This window comes from Erpetoichthys calabaricus, chromosome 11 (genome assembly GCF_900747795.2).
Source record: "Erpetoichthys calabaricus chromosome 11, fErpCal1.3, whole genome shotgun sequence".
In the NCBI taxonomy this organism is placed as follows: Eukaryota; Metazoa; Chordata; class Cladistia; order Polypteriformes; family Polypteridae; genus Erpetoichthys; species Erpetoichthys calabaricus.
In genome coordinates, this window is record NC_041404.2 from 103,324,886 (window position 1) to 103,352,754 (window position 27,869).

Sequence of the window (27,869 nt, forward strand, 5' to 3'; positions counted from 1 at the left end):
CGCTAGCTAAGCGGAGGCAAGGTGCACTGCAACACGTGGCGAGACGTGGAGTAACTGGAACAGAGGCTGGCGAGTGAATGAGGAAGGTCCCGCCCCCATGCTCTGAGCCCACAGGCACTCTGTTGGATTTGCATAAATTCATCGATACCGCAAGTGAACTATGGTACTTAGTGTGACTATTTGAGACTTACTTTTCTGTTCAGGTACCCATTTCCTTTATGTAATCCGCGGATTCTCCGCTATTTTTTGTTCGTTTATTACGATTATAGTTATTTATTGATTCCCTTCTTTAGCTGACTGCCTGCTCATATAAGGCGCTCCGCTTTTTTTTTTTTTTTTGAACAGGTTTGATTCATCCAAGTGATCACTCGGGCTCCGTTCATTCACTTCTGCTTTTAAATTTTTATTAAGAAGAAAAGAAAACCTTTTAAAATTGAAGGAAAATATACCAATAACAGTTTGTTAAGGATCTGTTTTTTTTGTGAAGCTGCCTTCACTCGAGTGATCACTTTGAGCTTTAAGCCTGAGAAATCACCCCGTAAATGCACACGTTTAATTGCACATCTGTTAATATGTATGCTTACAAAGTATTAAAAGACACTCAACAATTAACGTCATTTACCTTCGTTCCCGCGTTTGACTCGTGCTGTATCTCTTCCTTGTTTTCACTTCACGTGATTACGTAGGAGGCGTAATACGTGATGACATGATACGTGACTCCGCCTCCTCCATTAGAGTATATGGACAAAAAACAGGTTCCAGTTATGACCATTACGCGTAGAATTTCGAAATGAAACCTGCCTAACTTTTGTAAGTAAGCTGTAAGGAATGAGCCTGCCAAATTTCAGCCTTCTACCTACACGGGAAGTTGGACAATTAGTGATGAGTGAGTCAGTCAGTCAGTGAGTCAGTCAGTCAGTGAGGGCTTTGCCTTTTATTAATTAGTATAGATAAGATTCTGCTGGGGGGTTTCGCAAGATGTGATTGTTAGATATTTCAATTGGCTGGCTGACAATATGATGAATTAATTCATTCATCCATTTTCCCAAACAATAAAACTTTTTGATGTTGCTTATTACCTACTAGCATGTTTTCCTTTCCTTGGGTGGTTTGACTTTGTATCGAATGAGCTGTTGCTCACAAACTCCCGAATGAGGCACATTACCTGCATTGTGAGGGATTGTCAATTACTGCACTACAGCCATGTGACGCAATTCCCCAAGGGTGATCTTGTTTGCAGGATCCTCATTGTTGAGGGCCCAAGTGGCTGGACCAGACCAAAGGGATGCCCATGTAACACCTGGCTGTGGCACATAGATGGTCCTTTCTAGAAGGTGGGACTGGACCACGTGTCTGCCTGGGAGATTGCCAAACAGGATCCCAAGCTGTTTTGTCATGTGGTTGGGTGCAACAATGCGCTGTACCAGTGCATGCTCCCCAACCTGACCTGACCTGAGAATAACATGTTTGCTGTAGGACTTGATGTTACGCTTTATTTGTAGGTATTGCTTTTCGTATAACTTTGAAGCAATGTGGCATGCATTTTTGCAGTACAAACCTCATGGGTTCAATTACAATATGTGATGCACATTCTCTGTTTGTAAGAGTACTGCTCAGAAACCTGTTTCAACTTCTTAGTGTACCAGTGACCAGGGACATGCATTCATGGAAGGCAGGTGAGGCAGTGAAAAGGCACAAGGTGAGGCAGACAGTACCGTGCTGCACCGAAGGGGGCGCATGTGAGCCTAACAGGTGCTTGTTGCTACTGCCGTTCTACACAGAGGCTCTCTGCGCCAATAAGTAAGTGATATCAGAAAGTCAAGTGCACTGCAGTGGTCTGTTTATTTTTATTTTTTGTTCTGACTGCCTGCCAAAATTGAAGATTAAGATTTTTATAACTAAAGGAAAATAAGGAGGTCTTTTAAAAGAAAGTGACAAGAGATTTTCGTGGAGAAGGATAGGTGCATGGATTTTGTTTACAAATAAAGGGAAGACCATAAACGGTGTTCAATTTTATAAAACAATGGGATCAGACTAAAAAAAAAAACAATCCAATATTTAAAAACTAAATTTTGACCTTAAATAAAACATTCTTTTGTTTTTCTTGTTATCCTTTTTGTTGGACAGTCTGTGTTAAAATTGATTAAAGCATCAGAATTAAAAAACAACTAAATATTTCAATTAAGGTCAAAATTGAAATACATTTTTTGTACACCACTCAATACTTTCATTTGTATTAAATAAGTATGAATTGTGGAATTGCAATAGCAAATTTAGAACACGTGGAGGGCTCCCTCTCGCTGCTATAAATGTAACGTTCTTTCTTATCCAATATTTACCTTACCTATGTGTGTGTAAAGAATGCTGAAGACATATGAAACATAACCAGTAGTAAAAGTGCATGCTGCCAACTAGTGAATAAGCTACTCTTTTGGGTTCATATATTTGTAAATCTTTTTTTTTTTTTTTATTAATTTTTATTGTAATCATTCCATACAAATAGATCAATGTATAACCAAACAAATTAAAGACAAATCAGACCCCACCCCAGAGAAGGAGAGCTTAGCTAAAGGAGAGTTGCTTAGGGCTTTTTAATAAGGCAACAATAAGCAAAGGAAAGGGAGAATTAAATATATATTTAAATAAGAGATGGAGAAGGGAATTAAATGCGGTAATAGTTATTTCTCTTATTCTAAAAAAATATTGATCAGATCCTGCCAGGTTTTGAAAAAATTTTGTACAGATCCTCTAACTGAGAATTTGATTTTTTCCAATTTCAAATAATATAAAACATCGGTTTCCCACTGACTTATCAGAGGAGAGTTAGGATTCTTCCAATTTAACAGAATAAGTCTGCGTGCCAAAAGTGTAGTAAATGCAATCACCGTTTGCTTGTCCTTTTCCACTTCAAGTCCGTCTGGAAGATCACCGAACACAGCTGTTAATGGGTTAGGAGGGATTGTGACCCCAAGGCTGTCTGAAAGGCACTTAAAAATTTTTGTCCAAAATGATGTTAATTTGGTGCAGACCCAGAACATGTGACCCAGTGAGGCAGGAGCTTGGTTGCAGCGTTCGCAGGTTGGATCTTGCCCTGGAAACATTTTGGACAGTTTTAAGCGAGACAGATGAGCTTGATACATAATTTTTAGTTGAATAATTCTATGCTTTGCGCATATGGAGCTCAAGTGAATTCTCTGCTTTGCTACCTTCCATTCCTTTTCTGATATATTGATTAAGAGATCTTCTTCCCAATGTCCTCTTGGATCTTTGAAAGGTAGGGATTCTAATAGGATTTTATATAATGCAGAAATTGTGTTTAATTCCTCGAAATTGAGCAGTATTTTTTCCAGCATTGTGGAGGGTGCGAGGTGGGGAAAATCGGGCAATTTCTGTTTAACAAAATTTCTAATTTGAAGATAGTGAAAGAAATGTGTAGCTGGGAGGTTGAATTTGGAACATACTTGTTCAAAAGATGCAAATATGTTGTCTATATAAAGATCTCTGAGCATTTTAATCCCAAAACTTTTCCAGGTATTAAAAACTGGATATGTTTGCGAGGGTTGAAAGAGGTGGTTTTCTTGCAGAGGTGCCACTGATAAAAGATTTTCCATCTTAAAATGCTTTCTAATTTGGTTCCATATTTTAAGTGAGTAAAGCACAATTGGGTTATTAGTATATTTGCGATAACTTGCATTTATTGGAGAGCAGAGCAGGGAGTATAAAGAAGTACTACAGGATTTTATTTCTATTGCGGACCAGGCCTGTGTATGTTCATTTATTTGTGTCCAGGTTTTAATGGCTTGTATGTTTGCTGCCCAGTAATAAAACTGAAAATTAGGTAGAGCCATGCCACCTTCTGCCTGAGGTCTTTGTAGGGTTGCTCTTCGGATACGTGGGTGTTTTGAGTTCCAAATGAATGAGGTTATTGTTGAATCTAATTGCTTAAAAAATGATTTATTGATATATATTGGAATGTTTTGAAATAAAAAAAGAAGTTTAGGAAGGATATTCATCTTAACAGCGTTAATTCTTCCGGCTAGAGTGAGATGAAGGGTTGACCATCAATCCAGGTCTTGCTTAATTTTTTCCATACAGACGGCAAAATTTTGTTGATAAAGAGCTTTATGTTTACTTGTGATATTTACCCCAAGGTATTTAAACTGATCTGCTATGGTAAAAGGTAGGGTGTCCAATCTGATATTATATGCTTGTGAATTCACTGGAAAGCGTATACAGTAATCCCTCCTCCATCGCGGGGGTTGCGTTCCAGAGCCACCCGCGAAATAAGAAAATCCGCAAAGTAGAAACCATATGTTTATATGGTTATTTTTATATTGTCATGCTTGGGTCACAGATTTGCGCAGAAACACAGGAGGTTGTAGAGAGACAGGAACGTTAATTCAAACACTGCAAACAAACATCTGTCTCTTTTTCAAAAGTTTAAACTGTGCTCCATGACAAGACAGAGATGACAGTTCTGTCTCACAATTAAAAGAATGCAAACATATCTTCCTCTTCAAAGGACACGGAGAGGAAAGCAAACAAATCAATAGGGCTGTTTGGCTTAAGTATGCGAAGCACCGCCGGTACAAAGCTGTTGAAGGCGGCAGCTCACACCCCCTCCGTCAGGAGCAGAGAGAGAGAGAGAGACAGAGAAACAAAGTCAAAAATCAATACGTGCCCTTTGAGCTTTTAAGTATGCGAAGCACCGTGCAGCATACTTAAAAGCTGCACACAGAAGGTAGTAACGTGAAGATAATCTTTCAGTATTTTTAGACGAGCGTCCGTATCATCTAGGTGTGCGAACAGCCCCCCTGCTCACACCCCCTATGTCAGGATCACAGATAGTCAGCGCAAGAGATAGAGAAAGAAAAGTAAGTTGGGTAGCTTCTCAGCCATCTGCCAATAGCGTCCCTTGTATGAAATCAACTGGGCAAACCAACTGAGGAAGCATGTACCAGAAATTAAAAGACCCATTGTCCTCAGAAATCCGCGAACCAGCAAAAAATCCGCGATATATATTTAAATATGCTTACATATAAAATCCGCGATAGAGTGAAGCCGCGAAAGGCGAAGCACGATATAGCGAGGGATCACTGTACTTTTATTCAGATTAATTTTAAGACCAGGTATCTTTTGAAATTCTGTTAGTGCTGTTAGAACTGCAGGGACAGTGTTTTCTGGGTCTGATATATATAAAACCATATCATCTGCATACAGAGAAATTTTCTGTTCCAGTGCTTCTCTGACAATCCCCTTTATCTGATAAGAATTTCGGCAGTGAACCGCCAGTGGTTCAATGGCGATTGCAAACAGCAGTGGGTGACAAGGGACATCCTTGTCTGGTGCCACGTTCTAGCTTAAAGTAGTCTGAGCAAATGTTATTAATACAAACTGAAGCTTCTGGATTGGTATACAGTAGTTTGATCCATGCACAAATATTCGGGCCAAACCCAAATTTCTCCATTGCAGTGAAAAGGTAGTTCCATTCAATCATATCAAATGCTTTTTCTGCGTCTGATGATAGTAATATCTCTGGGGTGTTTGATTTTGCTGGGGAATATATAACATTAAACAAGCGTCGGAGATTGGAAGATAGATGTCGGCCTTTAATAAATCCAGTTTGATCCTGTGATATTACCGAGGGCAGCACTTTCTCCATCCTTCTAGCTAGAATTTTTGAGAGTATCTTAACATCATTATTCAGGAGTGAAATTGGTCTGTATGATGCACATTGTAACAAGTCCTTATTTTGTTTAGGAAAGACGGTGATTAATGCTTGTCGAAATGTTTGAGGTAGTATTTGGTTGTCTCTAGCTTCTGTAAATGTTGCCAATAAGAGGGGAGCTAGCTGAGTGGAGAATTTCTTATAAAATTGTACAGGGTAACCATCAGGGCCTGCTGATTTCCCGCTTTGTATTGACTTTATAGCATCTAGTAATTCTGTTAGCGTTAGAGGAGAAGTCAGTTCCTCACCAGCCATGAACCTCACCGCACACGAAAAATCTAATGCTTATGCTCTGAAATCTTCACATAAAGGGTCAGCTTTCTCCAAAGATGAGAGACAAGATTTAAGTTCAGCTATTTTTTGCTTGCATACTCGACCCATAATTACTAGCATATCCAATTGTGAGATTGTATGTAAACACCTTTTACAGCCAAGCAGACACACAGGATCATTAACAGAGATTATTTTAACATTAATGAATTTTTCAAGTTTTGAAGCAAGTGTATCATAAAATGGGCGGCACGGTGGCGCAGTGGGTAGCGCTGCTGCCTTGCAGTTGGGAGATCTGGGGACCTGGGTTCGATTCCCGGGTCCTCCCTGCGTGGAGTTTGCATGTTCTCCCCGTGTCTGCGTGGGTTTCCTCCGGGCGCTCCGGTTTCCTCCCGCATTCCAAAGACATGCAGGTTAGGTGGATTGGCGATTCTGAATTGGCCCTAGTGTGTGCTTGGTGTGTGGGTGTGTTTGTGTGTGTCCTGCGGTGGGTTGGCACCCTGCCCAGGATTGTTTCCTGCCTTGTGCCCTGTGTTGGCTAGGATTGACTCCAGCAGACCCCCGTGACCCTGTGTTCGGATTCAGCGGGTTGGAAAATGGATGGATGGATGTATCATAAAATTCTTTATTGCACTACAAAGATGTGTTTTGAGCAGTTCAGAATAATGAAGTGGGGGAGGTCAGTTTCCCTCATTATGAAGTGATGATCTAAGACATTGGCTGTTTCAAGAAACACATTAACAGAAACAGAAGCAAGCAACATAGAAGTAAAAATGTAATCTAACCTCCAGTAAGTTGTGCCTTGATGAAAAAAGCTAAAACATTTTATTTGAGAGTTTTAACAGCCAAAAAGAATTAACCAAGTTAAAATCAGAAGCAATGTTGTACAATAAGCGAATTGGCTGAGAAATGCATTGAGAGAAAGGTGCTGGCATTATGTCTAGCAAAGTATTCATGAAGATGTTTGCATTAATAAAAACAACAATATCAAAGCTTTTGAAATTCAAAGTGTTACTCATTACATGCAAAAAGAATGTAGACTCGTATGCAGTTAGTGAATCAATGCAGAATTAGACTGTTTTCTTATGACCCAATTCAATCAGTCTGTAACAGAATCTGATGGCATCATCTGAACCCATGACAATTATTTTTGACTGCAAGTTCCACTAGAGGACAATAACCTCTACCAAGAAGCTTAGAAGAGAAAATGTTCCTCATGAATCTGGAAAAAAAGACAATCAAACAAAATAGCATCAATTGAAAGGATGATGTTCCTGTGGCTTGAAATTAATTAATGGACTGTGAAACACACTTCAGTTTGTTTAAGATTGCCTGGCATATGACATCTTGAGGCAGATTGGGTACAGCAAATAAGGTTGCAAGCATAGCACTTGCGCACATCTTATGACTGGACCCATAGTTTTCATGACATGAGATGTTTCTGAACTGAAGTCAGAAAAAAAGATAGTTTGCTGCCTTTCACAGGACAGCTTCACCAAATCAACATGCCAATTAAAAGGGCATGATAAGTTTTGTTAAACACGCTTGACCCCTTGGAGTGAACGAATGAAAACAAAACTGAGTCCCATTATAAACAATTCTGCACATTCTTTCTCTAACACACTAACACTGTATATTTTCAGCCAATAAATTATTCAGCAGAAGTGTGTCAAGTAATGCTACAGGGGATCCTTTATAGCAGTGGTAAGATGTCTTTATATTTCCTCACTGTTAGTGCCAAGTCAGAAGCTTTGTTTCTTGGTATTTTTCTTTTTAGTCATTGTGGTGTATATAGATCTATTTATTTAATGAGATCCTGCTAAAAGACAGATTTTCCCCTTAGAACAAAAAAAGTTATATCTGCCTATCTTCAAAACTACCTGGTGGTTGTTAAAATGTGAAACTTTTAAAATAATGGCCTCAGACTGGGTGAATTTTGATTAGGAGTCTAAATCCTATAACATCTTTCCACAACAGGTGAATAATTGTGTGTACCATGTTCTGTAAAATGTACACTTAAATATATCCCTTACTTTTGTGCCTATTGTTTGGTTTTATAGTTGTAATTATTCTATGGGAGATATGCAATATTTTCTAAAATGTGCACAACAATAAACTTATATTTATATATTTACATGAGTCATTCACATATATTGATGATAGATAATACATTAAATTTGCTTTGAAATGTAAATACTGTAATGTAATAATTTTAGGTTTATAATTAAAATACCTGTATGCCTCTCTGTTTAATTTTTTTCTTTATATTCTCTCTCACTGTTGCTAGAAATCATAACCTCCAACTATCGCCTCATTTTTAAAAGTATTGAAAAATCCTTTACCTTTTGTTCCTTTATGCCTCTACCCTTTCATCAGTCATTAAAGTGAATATGCAGCCCTTGGGTTTCTTTGATGGCTCAGGTCAACAGACATTTCAGTCTGTAAAACCCAGTTTCTCTCTCTCTCTCTCTCTCTCTCTCTCTCTCTCTCTCTCTCTCTCTCTCTCTCTCTCTCTCTCTCTCTCTCTCTCTCTCTCTCTCTCTCTCTCTCTCTCTCTCTCTCTCTCTCTCTCTCTCTTCTTTTTCTTATACTGCTTTCTTTTATCTTCACCTTAGTCTGGTTCTCCAGATTTCTGATGTGATTTTTTTCTCATACAGTACCACTCTACTACTGGAACTTTCATCTGTCTCCTTTGCCTTTCTCCTGCAGAAAGTCTTTTCTTTTGGAACTTTAACTTTCACTTTGTTCTTTGCTTTTTGTTAGAGAGATGGAAACTCTTTTTTTTTTAAAACAGAAATATTTACATAATAACAGGCCAATCAGCCCAACAAAGCTCACCAATTCTATCCACTTAATTCCTCCAAAATCACATCAAGATTGTATCAGTGCTACTATTAGTTAAAACTGCATCTCCCAGCAGTCCCTGCAGGGGCTGTTGGGGTCGAAGGTAGTCAGAGTGGTTTGAAAGGATGGCAGGTGTCTGGAAGGAGAGGAGTGTTTTTTGTTGTTGTATTTTGTGTTTGTTTACCTGTTGGACTGCCTTCTGTTAATTAAGCCATATTTAGTCGCTGTGTCCTGGATTGTATTCGTTGTTGGGGTCTGGATCGTCTTTTGTCTACCTGTGTGCTGAGGACTGATTGTGGATTCATGGCTTTCCCGCAAGTATAGGAGCGCTCCTGAACCATCTATCCATCTTCACCCTTACAGTGTCTACTGGTAGGACTGTTTTTTCATTCCCTTTCAACATACAGATCTCTGGACTTACTCTCGTCATCTCTCATTACATCTGGTGTGGTATTCCATGGACTTTGCTGTGTGGAGTTCTGTTTTTGTGGTTAATGTAATATCGCCATAGGGGTACTGGGGTGATATTATTTTTTTCATTTATATTATTTAATTTCATTATATTCTTTAATTGTTGTTAGTCCCCAGTGTGCTTTATTTTGTCTCTGTTTGTGAGTGTGGGCGGGTCAGGCCAAGGCTGGGAGCGTCCCTGGGATCCTCTGTAAAAATAAATAAATCACCGTCATCTAGACGGTGTGAATCTTAGCGGCACCGGGCCGCTACAAGGTGCTTAAAGTCCTAATGTCTACAACACTATTTAGCTTATTCCATGTGTCTATGGAAGAAAAATTTCCTAATGTTTCTATGAATGTTTCCCTTAAAAATGTCCATCTCTGTTCCTGTATTCTTGTTGAACTCATTTTAAAGTAACAGTCTCGATCCACCATACTAATTCCTTTAATTATTTTGGACACATCAGCCATGTCACCTGTTTTAAACTTTTCTCATGGCTCATTCCTTGAAGTCCTGAAATCAGCCTACTCGCTCTTCTCTGAACTTTTGAAGTGCTTCTATTTCTGTACAGTAGCCTGGAGACAGTACTTCAGGTGAGGCCTTACCAGTCCATTATAAAGCTTGAGCATAACCTCCTTGAACGTGCATTCTACACATCGTGCAATATAACCTAACTTTCTGTTAACCTTCTTAATGACTTCAGAACACAGTCTGGAAGTTGTTGTAGTTATGAGGCCGTTATGACTACTAAATCCTTCTCATAAGGTACGCCTTAAATTTTCAGACCTCCCATTGTGTATTCAAATCTCACATTTTTATTTCCTATGTGTAATACTTTGCATTTACTTAGATTAAATTTAATCTCCCCAAGACTGTATGCTGTCCAAGTTCCTCAGGATTTGGCCCAGAAATTGATTGACAGCATGCCAGGGCGAATTGCAGAAGTCTTGAAAAAGAAGGGCCAAAACTGCAAATATTGACTGTTTATATAAACTTAATGTAATTGTCAAAGTCTAAAAGACTTTGAAACTTACAAAATGCTTGTAATTATACTTCAGTACACCACAGAAACATCTGACAAAAACATCTAAAAACATTGAAACAGCAAATTTTGTGAAAACCAATACTCATGCCCAGTGGTGGGTAGTAACAAGTTACATTTACTCCATTACTTTTATGTGAGTAACATTAAAAAAAAAATGTACTTCTAAGAGTAGTTTTACTGCACCATACTTTTTACTTTTACTTGAGTACATTTGTGAAGAAGAAACGCTACTCTTCCTCCGCTACATGGGGCAACACTCAAATCTTTTTTTCCATTATATATGCTATATTTTTGCCAGAGAGAAGTCGCCAGTGGATCTACTTCATGACTGTTTCACTAATCAGATGTAGCAACAATAACCACATGACTCCGTTTCACCAATCAGACATAGCCATGCAGTCACATGACCACACACAAATTTCCTGCATCTGCAGCCTGTGAAAGACTTTTAGTCATGCAGGGCTTCTGTTCACTGCTAAACGGTCACAGCTTCACTGCAAGAACATTGAGAGCCAACTCCTGCTGAAGCTTAACAATCACTTCACTGAGTGAAGAACAAGCAGGTTTTAATCAAACATGCACAGACACAGGCAGTCATGGTAAAATGAGACTTCTTGTACATGAACAAGCTACCTTGTTCTAATGTTATTTTCTATCAGCTGTGCTATATGGAGGGCAAGTGTGTGACGATGCCGGTCCACTACAGACTCTTTTCTTTTCTCCTTTTCTTTGATTCCCCCTTCTTTTTTTTGTGCCGACCCGTATATATACACTCCCGTCTCCGTGGGCCTTAATCACACGCCGCAGAAAGCCAATGAAGCAATTGAGAATGATCGCACCCGCACATGCAGGTGTGACTAGGGAATCCATTCCCGGATTGGTTTATCCATTCCCGGGAATTCGGTAATCCCGCATTTCATTCCCGGGAATCCCGGGCTCCCGGACATGACACAGTGCACGGGCATCTCACATGTGAATGGTTTTAGAACAACCGACACTTACTTTTAATAAAACTACTGCAATATGTTGACACAAATAAAAGATTAACCTTATCTACAAGCAGTTCATGCTATCATATAAGTACATGTATCTTTAGTTGCAGTAATAAGAGCATAGAAAGCACAACATCCTCACAGTTGGCGCAGTGGTAGTGCTGCTGCTTTGCAGTAAGGAGACTATGGAAGATTGCGGGTTCGCTTCCCAGTTCCTCCCTGTGTGGATAGTGCTTTGAGTACTGAGAAAAGCGCTATATAAATGTAATTTATTATTATTATTATTAACGTGTCCAGCATGCGGTCGTCCAGGCAAGAACGCACCTTCGTGCAGAAGTACGCCAGCCGCTAAGAAAGCACGCTCTGCCTCCACTGAAGTAGGCGGCACAATCATCAGATACTGATACACTTGTTCTAAACAATGCCCACGCTTGCTGTTGCTCTGAAACACCGCCATTTAAGCTTTTACGTATGCATCCAGTTTCATGTCATCATTCTGTGATGGCAAGTTTCTTGGCACAGATAATGCAGATGCAACAGACTGACGCATTGCAATTTAAAGTTGCTGTTCAAAGCTGTTGTCTGATGAAATGCAAGCTGCAGCAGTGGCGCCACCTGAATTATTTTCAACTATAACTCTGTTATTTCGTGATTGATTTTTACACGCTATATATGCGAGCTTGACCGTTCCCGTTTTTCCCAGGAATTACAGCAGTTTGGAATGGATTCCCTAGGTGTAGTGCATTCTATTACTATCATTTCAGGCCCATCTAGACATGCATCCACTTCTTCAGTATACACAAGAAGACATAGCATTACAACAAAATGAATACCACACTCTTTTTAATATGCTGTTTTCTTTATTCCTTTCTGATCCCCTGTTTCACTGTGTTTAGAGTGTTGAAGGAGAACACCATGAGAAGGCAGTAGAACTGCTGAAGGCAGCACATGGATCAGTAAAATTGGTGGTGCGTTATACTCCAAAAGTCCTGGAAGAAATGGAGGCAAGGTTTGAAAAGATGAGGAGTGCTCGTCGACGTCAGCAGCATACTAGCTACTCGTGAGTTGATTAATCCAGCTGTGCTTGCTAGAAATGTAGCTTCATGGATGTTTCTTGATAATACTTATGTTTAAATACATATTGTCTTTTTTAGGTTTGTATTTTAGTCCTGTTGGCAATTTCTGATTCTGTTGTTTTTCACTACTATAACTAAAATTTTATTTACTTTATTATTATTGTGGAGACCAGCCTCGATACAGACAGGCAGACACCGATTGTTTAATCACCACAACGCGTTTATTCATATTTACAATATTTACAACACCACGCACAACCCGGTGCCCCTGCACCACACACCCTCAATCCAGGCCTCTTCACTCTCCAGCCTTCCTTCACTGCCTCCACTCCTCTCTTCCAAGCTACATCCTCTTCCACCTGACTCCAGCTGATGAATGGAGGGAGGCGGCCCCTTTTAAGTCCACTTGGACGTGCTCCAGGTGCCTCCTGATGAGCTTCCTGCGGCACTTCCTGGTGTGGCGGAAGTGCCGCATGAGCACCTGGAAGTACTCCGGGTGTCCCTGACGTCCAGGGCTTCTCAGGCATCTGGGCGCCCCCTGGCAGTGACCACGGGCCCCTATAGCAGGGGTAGGCAACGTCAGTCCTGGAGAGCCGCAGTGGTTGCAGGTTTTTGTTCCAACCCAGTTTCTTAATGAGCAATCAATTATTGCTGATGAAACACTTATTGCTTAAGTGATAGTTTGATGCTTCATTTTAGTGGTCTCGCTTGTTAAGTCTCCCCGCCCTTAATTGCTTATTTCAATCTTAAACAGCTGCATTCAGTGTGTTAATGGCTCCTTATTTAGTAATAAGATGTAAAAGACAAAGCAGCCAGAAGTTCTCCATCTAGCAGCTAGATGGAGAACTTCTGGCTGCTTTGTCTTTTACATCTTATTACTAAATAAGGAGCCATTAACACACTGAATGCAGCTGTTTAAGATTGAAATAAGCAATTAAGGGCGGGGAGACTTAACAAGCGAGACCACTAAAATGAAGCATCAAACTATCACTTAAGCAATAAGTGTTTCATCAGCAATAATTGATTGCTCATTAAGAAACTGGGTTGGAACAAAAACCTGCAACCACTGCGGCTCTCCAGTACTGACGTTGCCTACCCCTGCCCTATAGGGCTGAGCTTCCATGCTCTGTTCCTATGGTCCCCATACAAACCAGGGCGGCTGCCCTCTTGTGGTCCGGAGGAAGCATAGTCCCTCTCCTGGTCCTTCCAGGTGTCCCGGCTGGGCACTGCCCCCAGCCTCTTGCCACATTGCCCCTTCATCAGCTGAGACCTGTAGGGGCCAGCGGCCCATCCCACGAGGGCAGGTTTCCCACGTTGGGTAGCCAACACACTCCTGTCCAGGGTCCGGTCCTACAAAACAAACGCTAGAAAGAGGGGCGAAGACGTTGCCTTGACACCACCACTCAGCATCTCTCCATGTCATATACAGGCAACGCTCCCCCCTCCGACCGGTACCCCGGCACTCGCCACTTTGGCACCCCCTCCGAGACCTCCGTGCCCCCTAGATTGGGACATTTGACGGAACCCCTGGTAACCCCGTCTTCTCAGCCAATTTCAGGGCTTCCCTCTGACTCCGCAGAGGGAGGCCCATCACCGGATGCAAGCTCCCAGTCTCACGTCCTTCTTTATCGGAGGAGTCGGCTCTCTTCCTCCGGGTCCTCCTCTTTCTCTGGGAAGCCTTGATGGTTTGGGTCTCCCTATGGGAAAGGTAGAGACCCCATGCCGTCTGTGTCCCTGTAGAGCGGCGTGAGACCGATGCTGGTTCTGGGCATAGGGCTCTTGGACACCCGGCACAAATCAGCCGGTGTCATGACTGCCCTCTTGATCTCTGTCACCACACGATCGGCCATCACAGCCACGTCTATTGTTGGAGGCTACTCGGTACCCAGAACTGATCGATACTGGGCCCCCTTCGCATGTCTTCCCTTTCCCTTTATGACACAGGTGTCATTTTCCTGGGTCACCGCGTCTCTCCAACTGGAGAATTCAGCATCGCACTGCTTCCTCCACTGCTATAGAGTCTTCAGTGACGCGATCGCCTTCCGCTCCAGCTTCTTCAATACATCACGGAGGGCATGTATTACCTGAAATAGTGACTCTGTGAGCTGAAGGCAATCCTCCAGCTCGCGTAGAGCCGCCAGCAAGCACAGAACATCAGCCGGCAGTGGACATACCTTTCGATCGGTCCTACGCGCTGGTTGTGTGCTTTGGAGCCTCTTCCTGGGCTCAATCGGGTCCTCCCCTGGCACTCCATTTGTCCCTGGTTTTCCTTCCACCAGCACCTCCGGGCATGGCGGAAGTGCTGACGTCCAGGGCTTCTCAGGCGTCCGGGTGCCCCCTGGCAGTGACCACTTCCCCTATTGGGTTGAGTTTCCATGCTCCGTTCCCGTGGTCCCCATACAAACCAGGGCGGCTGCCATCTTGTGGTCCAGAGGAGGTGTAGTCCCTCTCCCAGTCCTTCCAGGCGTCCTGGCTAGGTACCGCCCCAAGCCGCTCGCCACATTATATAAAGTTATGTCACATTTCTGTTTGAGTGCACCCTTCTGCCTTTAATTTTTATTTACCTAAGGCACTTGAATTTTTTATTGTAATTGTTCTTTCTTGAGTTAATTACACAATTTTAGTTTAGATTCACTTCAGATAGGTTACAGATTATTACAGGAATCCTGGTTAGTGAGACTGAAGTGCATAGTGTATAAGATATTAATACAAGTCTTCAAAATATCCTAATTTCCTAAATATTCTAATTGCCAGTAAAAAGAGTGCCATGCCACCAAAAACCGTAATATCTGAAAGAGCATTTTAGCCTGGTGAATAAGATTTTTTTTTCTGGATAGTACTCTTGGTTTTTCATTAGTTATGTCCACCAAGTTTAACGTATACATATGGATTCTTATTGTATGAAAATTTATTACTATGTTAGCAGTGGAGTCATTTGTATGGCTCTGAATGTGTGAAATATAAGAGTTTTATAGCTTTTCTAATTTAATATTAATTAGCAGTACTGTAATTGCTGTTAGAAATCTGTTACTTTTGAACGACCAAAAACTCAATGATACATTCAAGAGAATTCACAATAATATAAAATAATTGGTAAAATGTTTATCAGAAGTGTCTTGAGATCTGAAATTAAAATTTAGAGCAGATGGAACACAAACCGGGTAAAGTTCTAAAATTTAAAGGTTATTTTGTAAAATCTAATTTTACAGTATACGGTAAAGCCTAAAGCATTTCACTTCATATTTGAAATACTCATTGTAGGGCATTGTTTATTTTAAGAACACAAATGGATTTTTGCAAACTGGGTGATAATAAATCTGACAAAATTGTTAGCCACAGATTGTTTACATTAAGAATCACAAATCTGTGCTGCCAGATACCTAATAGTGTGTTTGAAAGTAGTATCCCATGAAGCATACAGTACATTTTGGCGTAACATTGTTGTAGAAAGAATATTCTAAATGCAGCAGGTTTGAAATTTTATATTTTTATTCCCAGAGTGCATTGAATTTCACAATTCTGCAGCATTGATATTGAACACTGTCCCCTTGTATTTATGATACTTTGTTTATTCAAATAGTTGTCTCCTGAAATTATTTAAATTCACCCCAATATTCTTTTCCACCACTACCAAACCAGAGTCATGACACTCACTGATTTGGGATCAGGTTGTCTGTTTCTTTGCTGTCTTATTTTCATCTGATTGTCTACTGTTCAATGCCATTTTCATTTTTGTGATTTTTGCAATGAAATTTGGGATAAATTGTATTAAGCTTGTCCTCATGCAACAGTGTACCTTTCTTCCTGGCAGCAAACTAACACCTTTGTTGCACCATAATCAGTGAAAACCCTATTACCACTGAACAGTGTGAGACCTTTTCAATAATGCTGTCATTGATTGGTCACTTGTACTACATGTCACAGTTGTGCATAACAGACAGAAATTATATTATATATGCAACAACTAATCTTTATGCATATTTACTCATTGTTACCCATTGTTATGCGCAAGCTGTTATAGTGCATGTTGGTTTCTTGGTTGATGTGCAATAAGACTTGAACTTTGTACTAGGGAAAAGTGGGAAAAAAAAGTGGAAAAGTTGCAGAATTCTAGTGATACAGAATATGAAGACCTTGAGTCACAGTTTTGACTGTATTGAGAACGACATTTTTTGCTGAAGGATTCAATGCCATGCCTGATGTGTAAGTACTGCTTACTATAACTTTAAGCATCATGGCATGCACTTTTACAGTACAAGCGTCATGGGTTTAATTACCATGTACAGATGCTGTTTGCTTTTCGTTTTCCATAGTTTTCATAGTTTTCTGACCATATGTCAGTTTTTCTGAGCAGTGCTCTCCCAGATTCAACTTCTTTGCGTACCTGCTAGTGGACCTCTTTGATCTAATGTTATTGGCCATGCAAACTTTTTTTATATTTCAATCAGATATATTTCAACTGCTCCACACTGTTTCATGCAGTTTCACTTGAGGACCCCCCTCTACCCCACATCCCAACCACCCCTCATAACCCCACCCCCATAACCCAGCACTGGAAGAAACGGTATGAAAATATATGTATGTACTTAGTTTTTTCCTAACATCAATTGCAAGAAAATGTGGCAATAAATAAATAAATAACACAGTAAACTTTTGCGGGGAAAATGCAACAAAATGCTGGAGAAGATAAGGGGAATTACAGCACAATACTCAATCTCTTGTACAAAATATAAGGTTTTTCTATGTCTAATAATAAACAAATTGTTTCAAGGACTGGCAAGGCTTAGATGCAAATATAATTATATGTGCATAGTTACAAATATTTTACTTGTTACTTCAGAGTGATACATAGTTTGTGTGTGTTTGGATATATAATATTTTTTTTTCTAAAAAATAAAAAATATATTAACTGTAACTACAATACTTTTTTGAGAGGTGCAAGAGACTAAACATTTTCAAAAAGGGACACAATGTTTCCAAAAAGGGAGATACTTTATGCCAAACAGTATAACTTTTGAATTCTATGGGACAGTGCTGGGCAGTACATTGCCTTTTGATTGTATATTGATATATTTTCAAGCAGAGTACAGGATTTAACAGTACCGTTTACATCAAACTACTTTTATAATGTGTAAATATACATAATGCGTTTCTGTAGAACGGACACTGTAAAGCTGTGCCAGTGGTAGGTAGCATCACTGTGACGCTCTCATTTTCCATGCAAAGCCGACCCTGCTCACTCACAACTTCCTGCACTGCAACATGGAAAGAGACACTGCTCATTTGAAAGTGCTAAAGATGATTTAGTTTGTAATCAGAAAAACAAAGGTTCAGATATTTGGAGAAACTTCAGATGAGCAGCAGAACACTGTCATTTGCAGAGATGCTGTGAACAGGTTGCATCAAAAAGTGGAAACACTTCAAATCTTTTTCATCATTTACTACAGTGACATAAAGTGCAGAACAAACAGTGTGTTAAACTAAGTTCTTCTGCTACAGCATCCCTTCTGCCTCAACATTCTGCTCCAAAACAAAGTATGGTGTAAGCTTCATTTACATGGGGTATGCCTTATGATAACAACAGCACCAAGTGGCACGATATAACGGAGGCAGTGACCTACCATATCGCCAAAATATGGTCCCTGTTGCAACTGTGGAACAAGTTGGCTTTTAAAAACTACTAAAAACCATTGATCCAAGATACAAGTTGGCCAGTCACAACAGTTTTTTAAGAGAATTCTAAAACAGGATGGCTTAACTTTTGTAAATGTATTTTAAGTAGGAAGTCATTTTTTTAAATGAGATAACTAATTTATAATAAAGAAAAATATCCAGTCTTGCATTTAAAATGTTATAACAAAAAATAAGCAAGACATTTCGATACAGTAGGTAAAGATTAAATGTAAATTTACATCATTAGTTTGTAAATTGTTACAAGATGAAAAGGTTCATTAATTGATTGACCCTTAAGGTGCAGGAGTTTCATATCACTTAGTAATCAATGTCTTTCTTGGATATGCAAATTCTTCTACTTTTTACAAGGGTTTTTTCTCTAGATACTATGTGTTTCCTCCCATATCACAGAAATTTGTGGATTTATTTGATAACAGTATTTTTTTCTAGTATGAATGATTGTTGTGTATGGGCTGGTGCCCTCTACAGGGTTAATGTTTTGGCTTGCAGCTGATGCTGCTAGGTTAGGCTCCATCCTATTCTGAACCATAAACCTTGATTGGATTAAATAGCATTTAAGAATGTTTTGGTATGAAGTGCCTGTTTTAACTTGTATTTATTTACTGGGTGATCAAATTAATATATGTGAGAGTGTGTGGTGTGTTTTAATTGATACACATTAAAGGGTAAGTGTGGTTTTTTGAAGTCAAAGCTGTTTTTTCACAATCATGGCATGCATTATTTTGCCCCAGAAACTTGAGGTGTCAAATGAAACTGTGTTTCTAAATTTAAAAGTAACACTTCTCTTACAATAACAGTATATGGACCGTCATAGAAAACATGGAATAAATTCCTTAAAAACTTAAGTGACGATGTTAACTTCAAATCCAGGAAAATGTTAATTTTGTAAGTATTCAGATAAATAAGCCCTTATTTTATGCTATTGTGGACGAAGGTTTGAGGCAAACAGCAGGCAGACAGCAGATATAGAGTAAAAAAAAGCAATTTCTTTATTCTTGGTGAGCAGAGAGAGACCACTGCAGCCCCTGTCAGCTTGTGTCACTGACAGTTACCAGCAATAGCCCCCTCTTGGGGGGGTGAGCTTTATTTTATAACAGAGATTTACATCTTAGAGACAGTCTGTCATAAGACAAGGTTACACAATTCTTTGGGGGAATTTAGTAATACCCTAAGTTCTTGTCTATAAGCCGCGGCTTATCTAAGGAAAAAAGTTGTGAAAATGAAAAAATAGAATATCGGCTTATACATAAGTCCGGCTTATACATCCATCGCAGGGGTTGCGTTCCAGAGCCACCCGCGAAATAAGAAAATCCACGAAGTAGAAACCATATGTTTATATGGTTATTTTTATATTGTCATGCTTGGGTCACAGATTTGCGCAGAAACACAGGAGGTTGTAGAGAGACAGGAACGTTATTCAAACACTGCAAACAAACATTTGTCTCTTTTTCAAAAGTTTAAACTGTGCTCCATGACAAGACAGAGATGACAGTTCCGTCTCACAATTAAAAGAATGCAAACATATCTTCCTCTTCAAAGGAGTGAAGCAAACAAATCAATATGTCTGTTTGGCTTTTAAGTATGCGAAGCACCGCGGCACAAAGCTGTTGAAGGCGGCAGCTCACACCCCCTCCGTCAGGAGCAGGAAGAGAGAGAGAGAGACAGAGAGAGAGAGACAGAGTTTGTTTTTCAGTCAAAAATCAATACGTGCCCTTCAAGCTTTTAAGTATGCGAAGCACTGTGCAGCATGTCTTTTCAGGAATCAGCTTTACAAAAGATAGCAACGTGAAGATAATCTTTCAGCATTTTTAGACGAGCGTCCGTATCGTCTAGGTGTGCAAACAGCCCCCCTGCTCAATCCCCATACGTCAGGATCACAGATAGTCAGCGCAAGAGAGACAGAGAAAAGTAAGTTGAGTAGCTTCTCAGCCATCTGTCAATAGCGTCCCTTGTATGAAATCAACTGGGCAAACCAACTGAGGAAGCATGTACCAGAAATTAAAAGACCCATTGTCCGCAGAAATCCGCGAACCAGCAAAAAATCCGCGATATATATTTAAATATGCTTACATATAAAATCACAATTTAAATGACCGCTACGCGCGCGTGTTGACTCGGCGACGCCCAGAGCAGAAAGAACGTGCTCCGGCCGCTCCAACCGCGCCATGCAGGGAGTGAGAGAGACGCCAATATCTCACACTCTCTCCCCCCTTAAAGAAATTAAATGGGTGTGAGTGAGACCACTGACCTCCCTCCCTTCTATTAGTTATAGGTTATAGTACGTTCGGCTTATCCATGAGTCCGGCTTATCTTTGATACGATTTTATTTTAAAAATTCGTATGATTTTTGGTCTCCGGCTTATACATGAGTCCGGCTTATAGACAAGAACTAGGGTATTACGACACATTTGTTCAAAACAACTTTAGAAGAAGTGAAAGAACCTATTACTGTTGATTAAACAAAAATCACAGACGTTTGGAAAATAAAAAAGATTAGCAGTTTTCCTGAGTACAGACTATAAGTCAGCAGTTTGACAAAAATGTTGCAGGTTTGTTCTTTCAGCTTTGTGTACACACTTAATTTTTTTTTATATGTAATTGTTTATTAATAAACAATTAATCTTTAGTTCATTAGTTTAAGTCATATTAATAATCAATTAATCCATAGCCTATTACTACAAACTAGTAATATACTTATATTGTTAAAATGATTATACAGTTAATGGTTTCCCTCTTTTTACAATCTTAATGCATTCATATGGTTAACACAAAGAATTCGTATACTTGCAAATATATATACATATACATTTTCTTAGCATCAGCTGGTTTGCATAATAATATATTTTCCATCCACCCAAATGCACACAGATAATATTCATCAAGGCATTTTAGATTTGTTTATCTAAGTACAAAAATAGGTCAAAAGGTCCTTAGTCAAAGATTCTTTGTTCAACTATTATTTAATATATTGATTTTAAATTTTTTTATTATTCTACACTATCAATATGTTTGACTATGAAGATGACAAAACCTTCAGTGTCGTTGCTGAAGCTCATTTCAGTGAGCCTGAGCAGAGCAATGAGAAACTGCAGTAGATGAAACACTGAGAGACAGAGAGTGGAAAAGATGCAGGCTTTTTAATGAAGCTCAGGACATCTGGTGCCTAGTCATGCATACAGTTAGGTCCATAAATATATAGAGACAACTTTTTTCTAATTTTGGTTCTATACATTACACAATGAATTTTAAATGAAACAACTCAGATGCAGTTGAAGTGCAGACTTTCAGCTTTAATTCAGTGGGGTGAACAAAACGATTGCATAAAAATGTGAGGCAACGAAAGCATTTTTTAACACAATCCCTTCATTTCAGGGGCTCAAAAGTAATTGGACAAATTAAATAACTGGAAATAAAATGTTCATTTCTAATACTTGGTTGAAAACCCTTTGCTGGCAATGACAGCCTGAAGTCTTGAACTCATGGACATCACCAGATGCTGGGTTTCCTCCTTTTTAATGGTCTGCCAGGCCTTTACTGCAGCGGCTTTCAGTTGCTGTTTGTTTGTGGGCCTTTCTGTCTGAAGTTTAGTCTTCAACTAGTGAAATGCATGCTCAATTGGGTTAAGATCAGGTGACTGACTTGGCTATTCAAGAATTTTCCACTTCTTTGCTTTAATAAACTCCTGGGTTGCTTTGGCTGTATGTTTTGTGTCATTGTCCATCTGTATCATGATAAGCCGCCCAATCAATTTGACTGCATTTAGCTGGATTTGAGAAGACAGTATGTCTCTGAACACCTCAGAATTCATTCGGCTGCTTCTGTCCTGTGTCACATCATCAATAAACACTAGTGTCCCAGTGCCACTGGCAGCCATGCACGCCCAAGCCATCACACTGCCTCCACCGTGTTTTACAGATGATGTGGTATGCTTTGGATGATGAGCTGTTCCACACCTTCTCCATACTTTTTTCTTGCCATCATTCTGGTAGCGGTTGATCTTGGTTTCATCTGTCCAAAGAATGTTTTTCCAGAACTGTGCTGGCTTTTTTTGATGTTCTTTAGCAAAGTCCAATCTAGCCTTTCTATTCGTGAGGCTTATGAGTGGCTTGCACCTTGCAGTGCACCCTCTGTATTTACTTTCATGCAGTCTTCTCTTTATCGTAGACTTGGATATCAGAACGCCTACCCCCTGGAGAGTGTTGTTCACTTGGTTGGCTGTTGTGAAGGGGTTTCTCTTCACCATGAAAATGATTCTGCAATCATCCACCACTGTTGTCTTCCGTGGACGTCCAGGTCTTTTTGTGTTGCTGAGTTCACCAGTGCTTGCTTTCTTTCTCAGGATGTACCAAACTGTAGATTTTGCCACTCATAATATTGTAGTTGTTACGAGTAGGGTTTTTTCTGTTTTCGCAGCTTAAGGATGGCTTCTTTCACTTGCATGGAGAGCTCCTTTGACCTCATGTTGTCTGTTCACAGCAAAATCTTCCACATGCAAGCATCACACCTCAAATCAACTCCAGACCTTTTTCTGCTTAATTGATAATGACATAACGACGGACTTGCCCACACCTGCCCATGAATAGCCTTTGAGTCAATTGTCCAATTACTTTTGAGCCCCTGAAATGAAGGGATTGTGTTAAAAAAAATCCTTTAGTTGTCTCACATTTTTATGCAATCGTTTTGTTCACTCCACTGAATTAAAGCTGAAAGTTGGCACTTCAACTGCATCTGAGTTGTTTCATTTAAAATTCATTTTGGTAATGTACAGAACCAAAATTAGAAAGAAGTTGTCTCTGTCCAAATATTTATGGACCTAACTGTATGTGGAACATGTTGAAAGAAAAAAAAACTAATAGGAAAGAATGCCTTTGCTGCAGAGAGCTGTACTTACTATAGTTGTCTCTTGCAAACTTGGACATGTCTGGTGAAGAGCCCATTTGCATAAAGGAAGCAATTGAACCTGGAAAGGCTAAATGGACAGATTTCATTAAAGTTTGCTTATAGATCATGTTATGCATGCCAACACATCGCTGAAGGCAGATGTCACGCAGCTCCCAGTGACTGTGTGCAGCTTGCATGTTCTCCAGTGTTTGTAGGGTTGACGTAGCTTCAGGTTTACCTCCCACAGCCCAAAGATGTGCAGTTTACAGCTGGCTTAAAGCAATAAGACATAGCTTTAAAGTGTTGTAATTACTGTAACGAGATTGATGAAAACTACAGACACTACTCTTTTAAGTTTACTTTCACATAAAGGCTATGCTTATGTTTAAACCATTAAGCTGAAATGCAATATAATGATAAACAGGTACACACCTGTGCTTTAAAAGTATATTTCAATTTACAAGCAAAGTTCAATAATTGGAGTGGTGTACACAAATAAACCTTCACTGTCTCTATTTGTGATTCAAACGCAGTGATTGACTTTCTACTTTTCAATTAAAAAACCCACAAGTGCTACTTGCAGTAAGCAAAAGAATACATAAGGATGATAGAAGATGGGTATATGCAAGTATGTACAGACACACAAATAAAACAAAATATAAATATAAGATAGCTTAGTTACCTTTTTTCCTGTAAAGAGAAGTGCAGATCATGAATAATATTCTCTTCCTTTTTTCTTGTCTAAAGTATTACTTAAAGAAGCTTTAACTGATTTTGTAACAGTTCTGATGTGAATCTCCTGAAAACATCATAACAAATTTCATAAATTCCATCTGAAAATCAAACATTAATTTATGAGTGTTTCTCAAGACTAAACATAACTAAAGTAGCATGTTAAATCCACCCTAATCTACATGCCTCATAACCACTGGTTGGTCACTACTTGCACACCCTCTTTCATCCAATCACAGTGACATATACAGGTCGCCAGGCAGAACACAACAAATTCATGTCATGAGAGTGTTCTAAAAATTTAGAATACTAACATTTAGGAATGTCACATAACAAAAATTTAGTATTTGATACCAATACCACTAAAATTTCACAAACTTGATACCTTTTCGTACAGTGGCGAAAACAGAAATCCCATTCAAGAGCTTTTCATTAAAAGTACCTCCATTATTAAAGTGAGTAATATTGTGCCATTTCAAGTAATAGAATATAAGATATATAAATACTAATACATTTACTTCTTTGGCTGTCAACTTATCCAAGGTGACAACATTTGAGATACAAAGTGACCTGCTCATGTTCACATGGTGGCAACAGCAGGATTTGAATCCATAACCTCTGGGATTGATGTCCAAAGCAGTAACCACTACACCACACTGCCACAGTAGTAACAGCAGCTTTAAAATGCTGGTATACACATCAACTATCTTTTAAGTAAGAAGATGGCATTCATAAATATCAATAAACAATGCAGCACTAGAATTTTAATGTGTGATGGACTTGGGGATTGCAGTGTAACAACAAATGGAAGAAATTTTATAATCTTGAAGGGATTTCAGTATAGGGTTTATAAAGGATGATATCAACATGGACTACTTAATTTATCTTACCATGTGCACATTCCACACTTATTCTCTGAAACTTTCTCTTTAGTAACTGAAAAAATACTGCTTACTAAACATACACATTCAAAATTTTAATATCTGTACTGCTGACTTAGTGAATTCCAAGATAAGGTAGGATATTTCAATTTGACAAACTCTTTAAAGCTGTTTTTGTAACAACATGCTCTTAAAATCTATTTTGTCAGAGAATCACTGTTAGGTTTGTAAGTTTTGTTAGTATAAGATTTATATTTGCATCATTACATATGTCCAAACTTTAATTTACTTAATGAAATCAAACTTGTCAGCTTCACATTAATGCATTATTTCAGAACTCCTGACATTTACAAAACAAAAGACGCTAATGGAGAGGTGTGAAGGAATTTAAGGTGGCCTGGAATTATGAGTTTTTTCATAGGCTGCAGGGATTCTAGTGTTAAATTAATTATGTAATGCAAAATAATCATGAAATAAATTTGTTTATTTACACAACGTGCCTGGTGTCAATGCATTTCAACATCTGTTAAAAGTTGGTTCTGAGTTTTACTTGTTTAATATCTGTGTGAATACCTACAGTATATTTCCTGACTGAAGAGAGCTGACCTAATGAGAGTGTATGTAAGTCCTTGATCTTTCGGCCAGTAGGTGACCTGAGGCTTCCCCTTTAATTGGTTGCTTTCAGATTTTTCCAGGGATGCTACTCTCCATTCCCCGTACATTCTCACATTTATTGGCGGCGAATTAGTATTGTTTTATGTTTTTAATCTAATTTGATTGGGCAATCGTTGTTACTCTAATTCAAGTTCACATTAATAGTTCACAGTTCTCAACCACCATAAACATAACTACAGATAAGCGAGTACAACTTCATGGAGATTGCAAAGTCAAATGGAACTTCAGAAATCAACGAAAATTTGGTTATTTCTTTAATGAAATACCTCTTACAAAATCGTTCACTTGAAGAAAAAAAGATAAAGGAGCTTGGACTGGACCGACCTGACTTCAGAATTCAGCAGCAGGCAAGTGATCAACGACAACAAACACAGAGTTTTTCCACTCTTGTTATGACAAGTCGAGTTGGCTAACTGGATGTGGTGTAAGTAATGCCATTTTTGCTTTCCCTGTTTGCTGTTTCAAAGTGTTCAAGTGTTGTAGACAACGATGAGGGTACAAGACCTAAGTCATCTTTCTGAAAAATGCAAGTGGCATGAAAGTAGCCGCAGTCATCTAGAGCAGTATTTTTCAACCAGCATTCTGAAGCACAATAGAAATAATAGTGAAGTGCACTTAGGTCTGAACCGGAGAGGGACAACTCCGTAGGTGGTTGAGACCTATCTGAGGAGGACAGGTCTACCTGGAGAATGTTGCATTAAAGCAGATCTGTGATTGCTATGTTGCAAACACAGCACTTTGAGCACTTCAGACGCATCTCCAGGCTCCTATAGTCCATCTACCCTGGGTGTATGGTCGCCAATGAGCCTCACAGCACTGGTGGATAGTGACCATACGAGTTGCCTCTGAGGGTTGGGCAAAAGGGCGAAGCAGCTTGGAGATGCCACCAAAGTGCTCACTGAGGGTCATATCTCCAAACACTAATCTTGGACCTGCTTTTTTAGTTGCTTCTCTGGTAGATCCCCTTCGGGCAGCTGAGCAAGTGTATGAGGTATGTATGTGTTTGTGGTTTGTAAGATTGTAATGTGTCTTGTGATGATTTTGGTTACAAAACGTGTGTCACTTCAGAAAAAAAGGTTGTGAAACACTGACAGATAATTGTTTGATGCTAGTTTTTATTTTTTGGCAGACTTAGTGAAATGATCCAATTTATTCAGAAAGTAACTGAGAAATTTTCAGGCCTGAAGGAAAGGAGGACAAAATTTGTGTTCAAGGAAACAATGGTATACTAATCCTAAAGGCAGAATAAGATTTAGGATGGACGTGTTCTGTGGGTGTTGTACAAGACAGGTTGGGGGGCGAGTTATGTTTTAAGATGTGGGGGTCTGTTTAAGTGAATTTGTGCCCAGGTGAGGTAAACCAGGAAAACTTGCACCTGCAGTTGAAGTCACTACAGTACACATGTACTCTGTGAGCATGCCCGTGTCAATCAAACAGAGGAAGCTCTGCAGTCTACTTGTGACTTTACGCTGTAGGAAGATAAGTAAATAAATAAAGGTAAATAACATTCAATCTGGCTTTTATATAAGTAACATATAAATATTTCTTATGTAAAGACCATCACAAAACATAATCACAAACAGGACTTTGCACGATATGTTGGCGAGCTCTGTAAGCCCTGCTGCTTCGTTGGAGGACAGGTGTTGTGGCAGACTGTCTGGCTGGATAATGCCCGACCTCTTGATGCATCCAAACGGTGCCATCTTTCACCTTTACACAGCTGTGTTGTTCTTATATGTGAGTAGATGTTTCTTGTGGGGGGCTTCTGTTCTCTTTCTCCGATGTAGAACCCTCGTCCTCAACTGAGTTCACCTCTGTTATAGCACGTATTTATTTGAAAACTAACAGTGTCAGATCGGGGCGAGCGAGGAACTAAGAGAATAAAACTGAATAAAAAAAAAAGTTAACCTTTATAAGTACCATAAATTTACACCGGCTGTTAAAGACTCAAATCAAATGTATGTTTTTATTGTATAATAATGTGATGGCTCCAAGAAATTACTATACACTTGTCCCTTGTCAAAAAATATGATACTGCACGTGGTTGAAATTTATATTTTTTCAGTAACTGTTATTTTCTGTGCTGACTTATTTATTTTGTCTACAATAGTGCTGACAGCTGTAGAACAAAAGAATGGCTGAAAAAGTTGAAGTGTCGAGTATGATTGGGTCATCATAAGTTAAGAACCTGGAGAATGCTTTTAAGCAAACCAAGGCAATTCTGGTTCTTGTCTTCCTGTGAAATATTATGTCACATACTGTATGTGTAACACTCTCAGTTTCAGGAGGTGCACCAGCTCTCCTGCTGGTGACAGTTTGGTGAGAAGGGAAGGGAAGATGTCAACCCTTTTGATTGTTGGGGAGGATTTGTTGCATATGTCTGGGTGTGTGGGTTGGAGGAGGTGTAAAGATACCTCTTTGTCTCCGGTTTCCATTTCTCACGTCAAGAAAAAAAGCACACAGCGATATTAAAATAGAACAATTTTGATTTTAATAAGATAAATAAAAAATCATTCAAGTATTTTGTCTAGTTTCTTTTTTAGAAAGTCAATGGATTTTTTTGTTGCTTTTTTGGCAGTTTACATCTGGGATAACCTC

General features: G+C 39.3%; 1 protein-coding gene across 1 annotated transcript in view; it reads left to right on the forward strand.

Annotated features, from left to right (window-relative positions):
- The window catches only part of lin7b (lin-7 homolog B (C. elegans)), a 231,665-nt gene that overhangs the window by 166,875 nt on the left and 36,921 nt on the right, over positions 1–27,869 (forward strand). Inside the window, exon 5 of the mRNA XM_028813662.2 lies at positions 12,229–12,392. Coding sequence (XP_028669495.1) covers positions 12,229–12,392 — 164 coding nt within the window. The remainder of the gene's footprint in view (positions 1–12,228; positions 12,393–27,869) is intronic.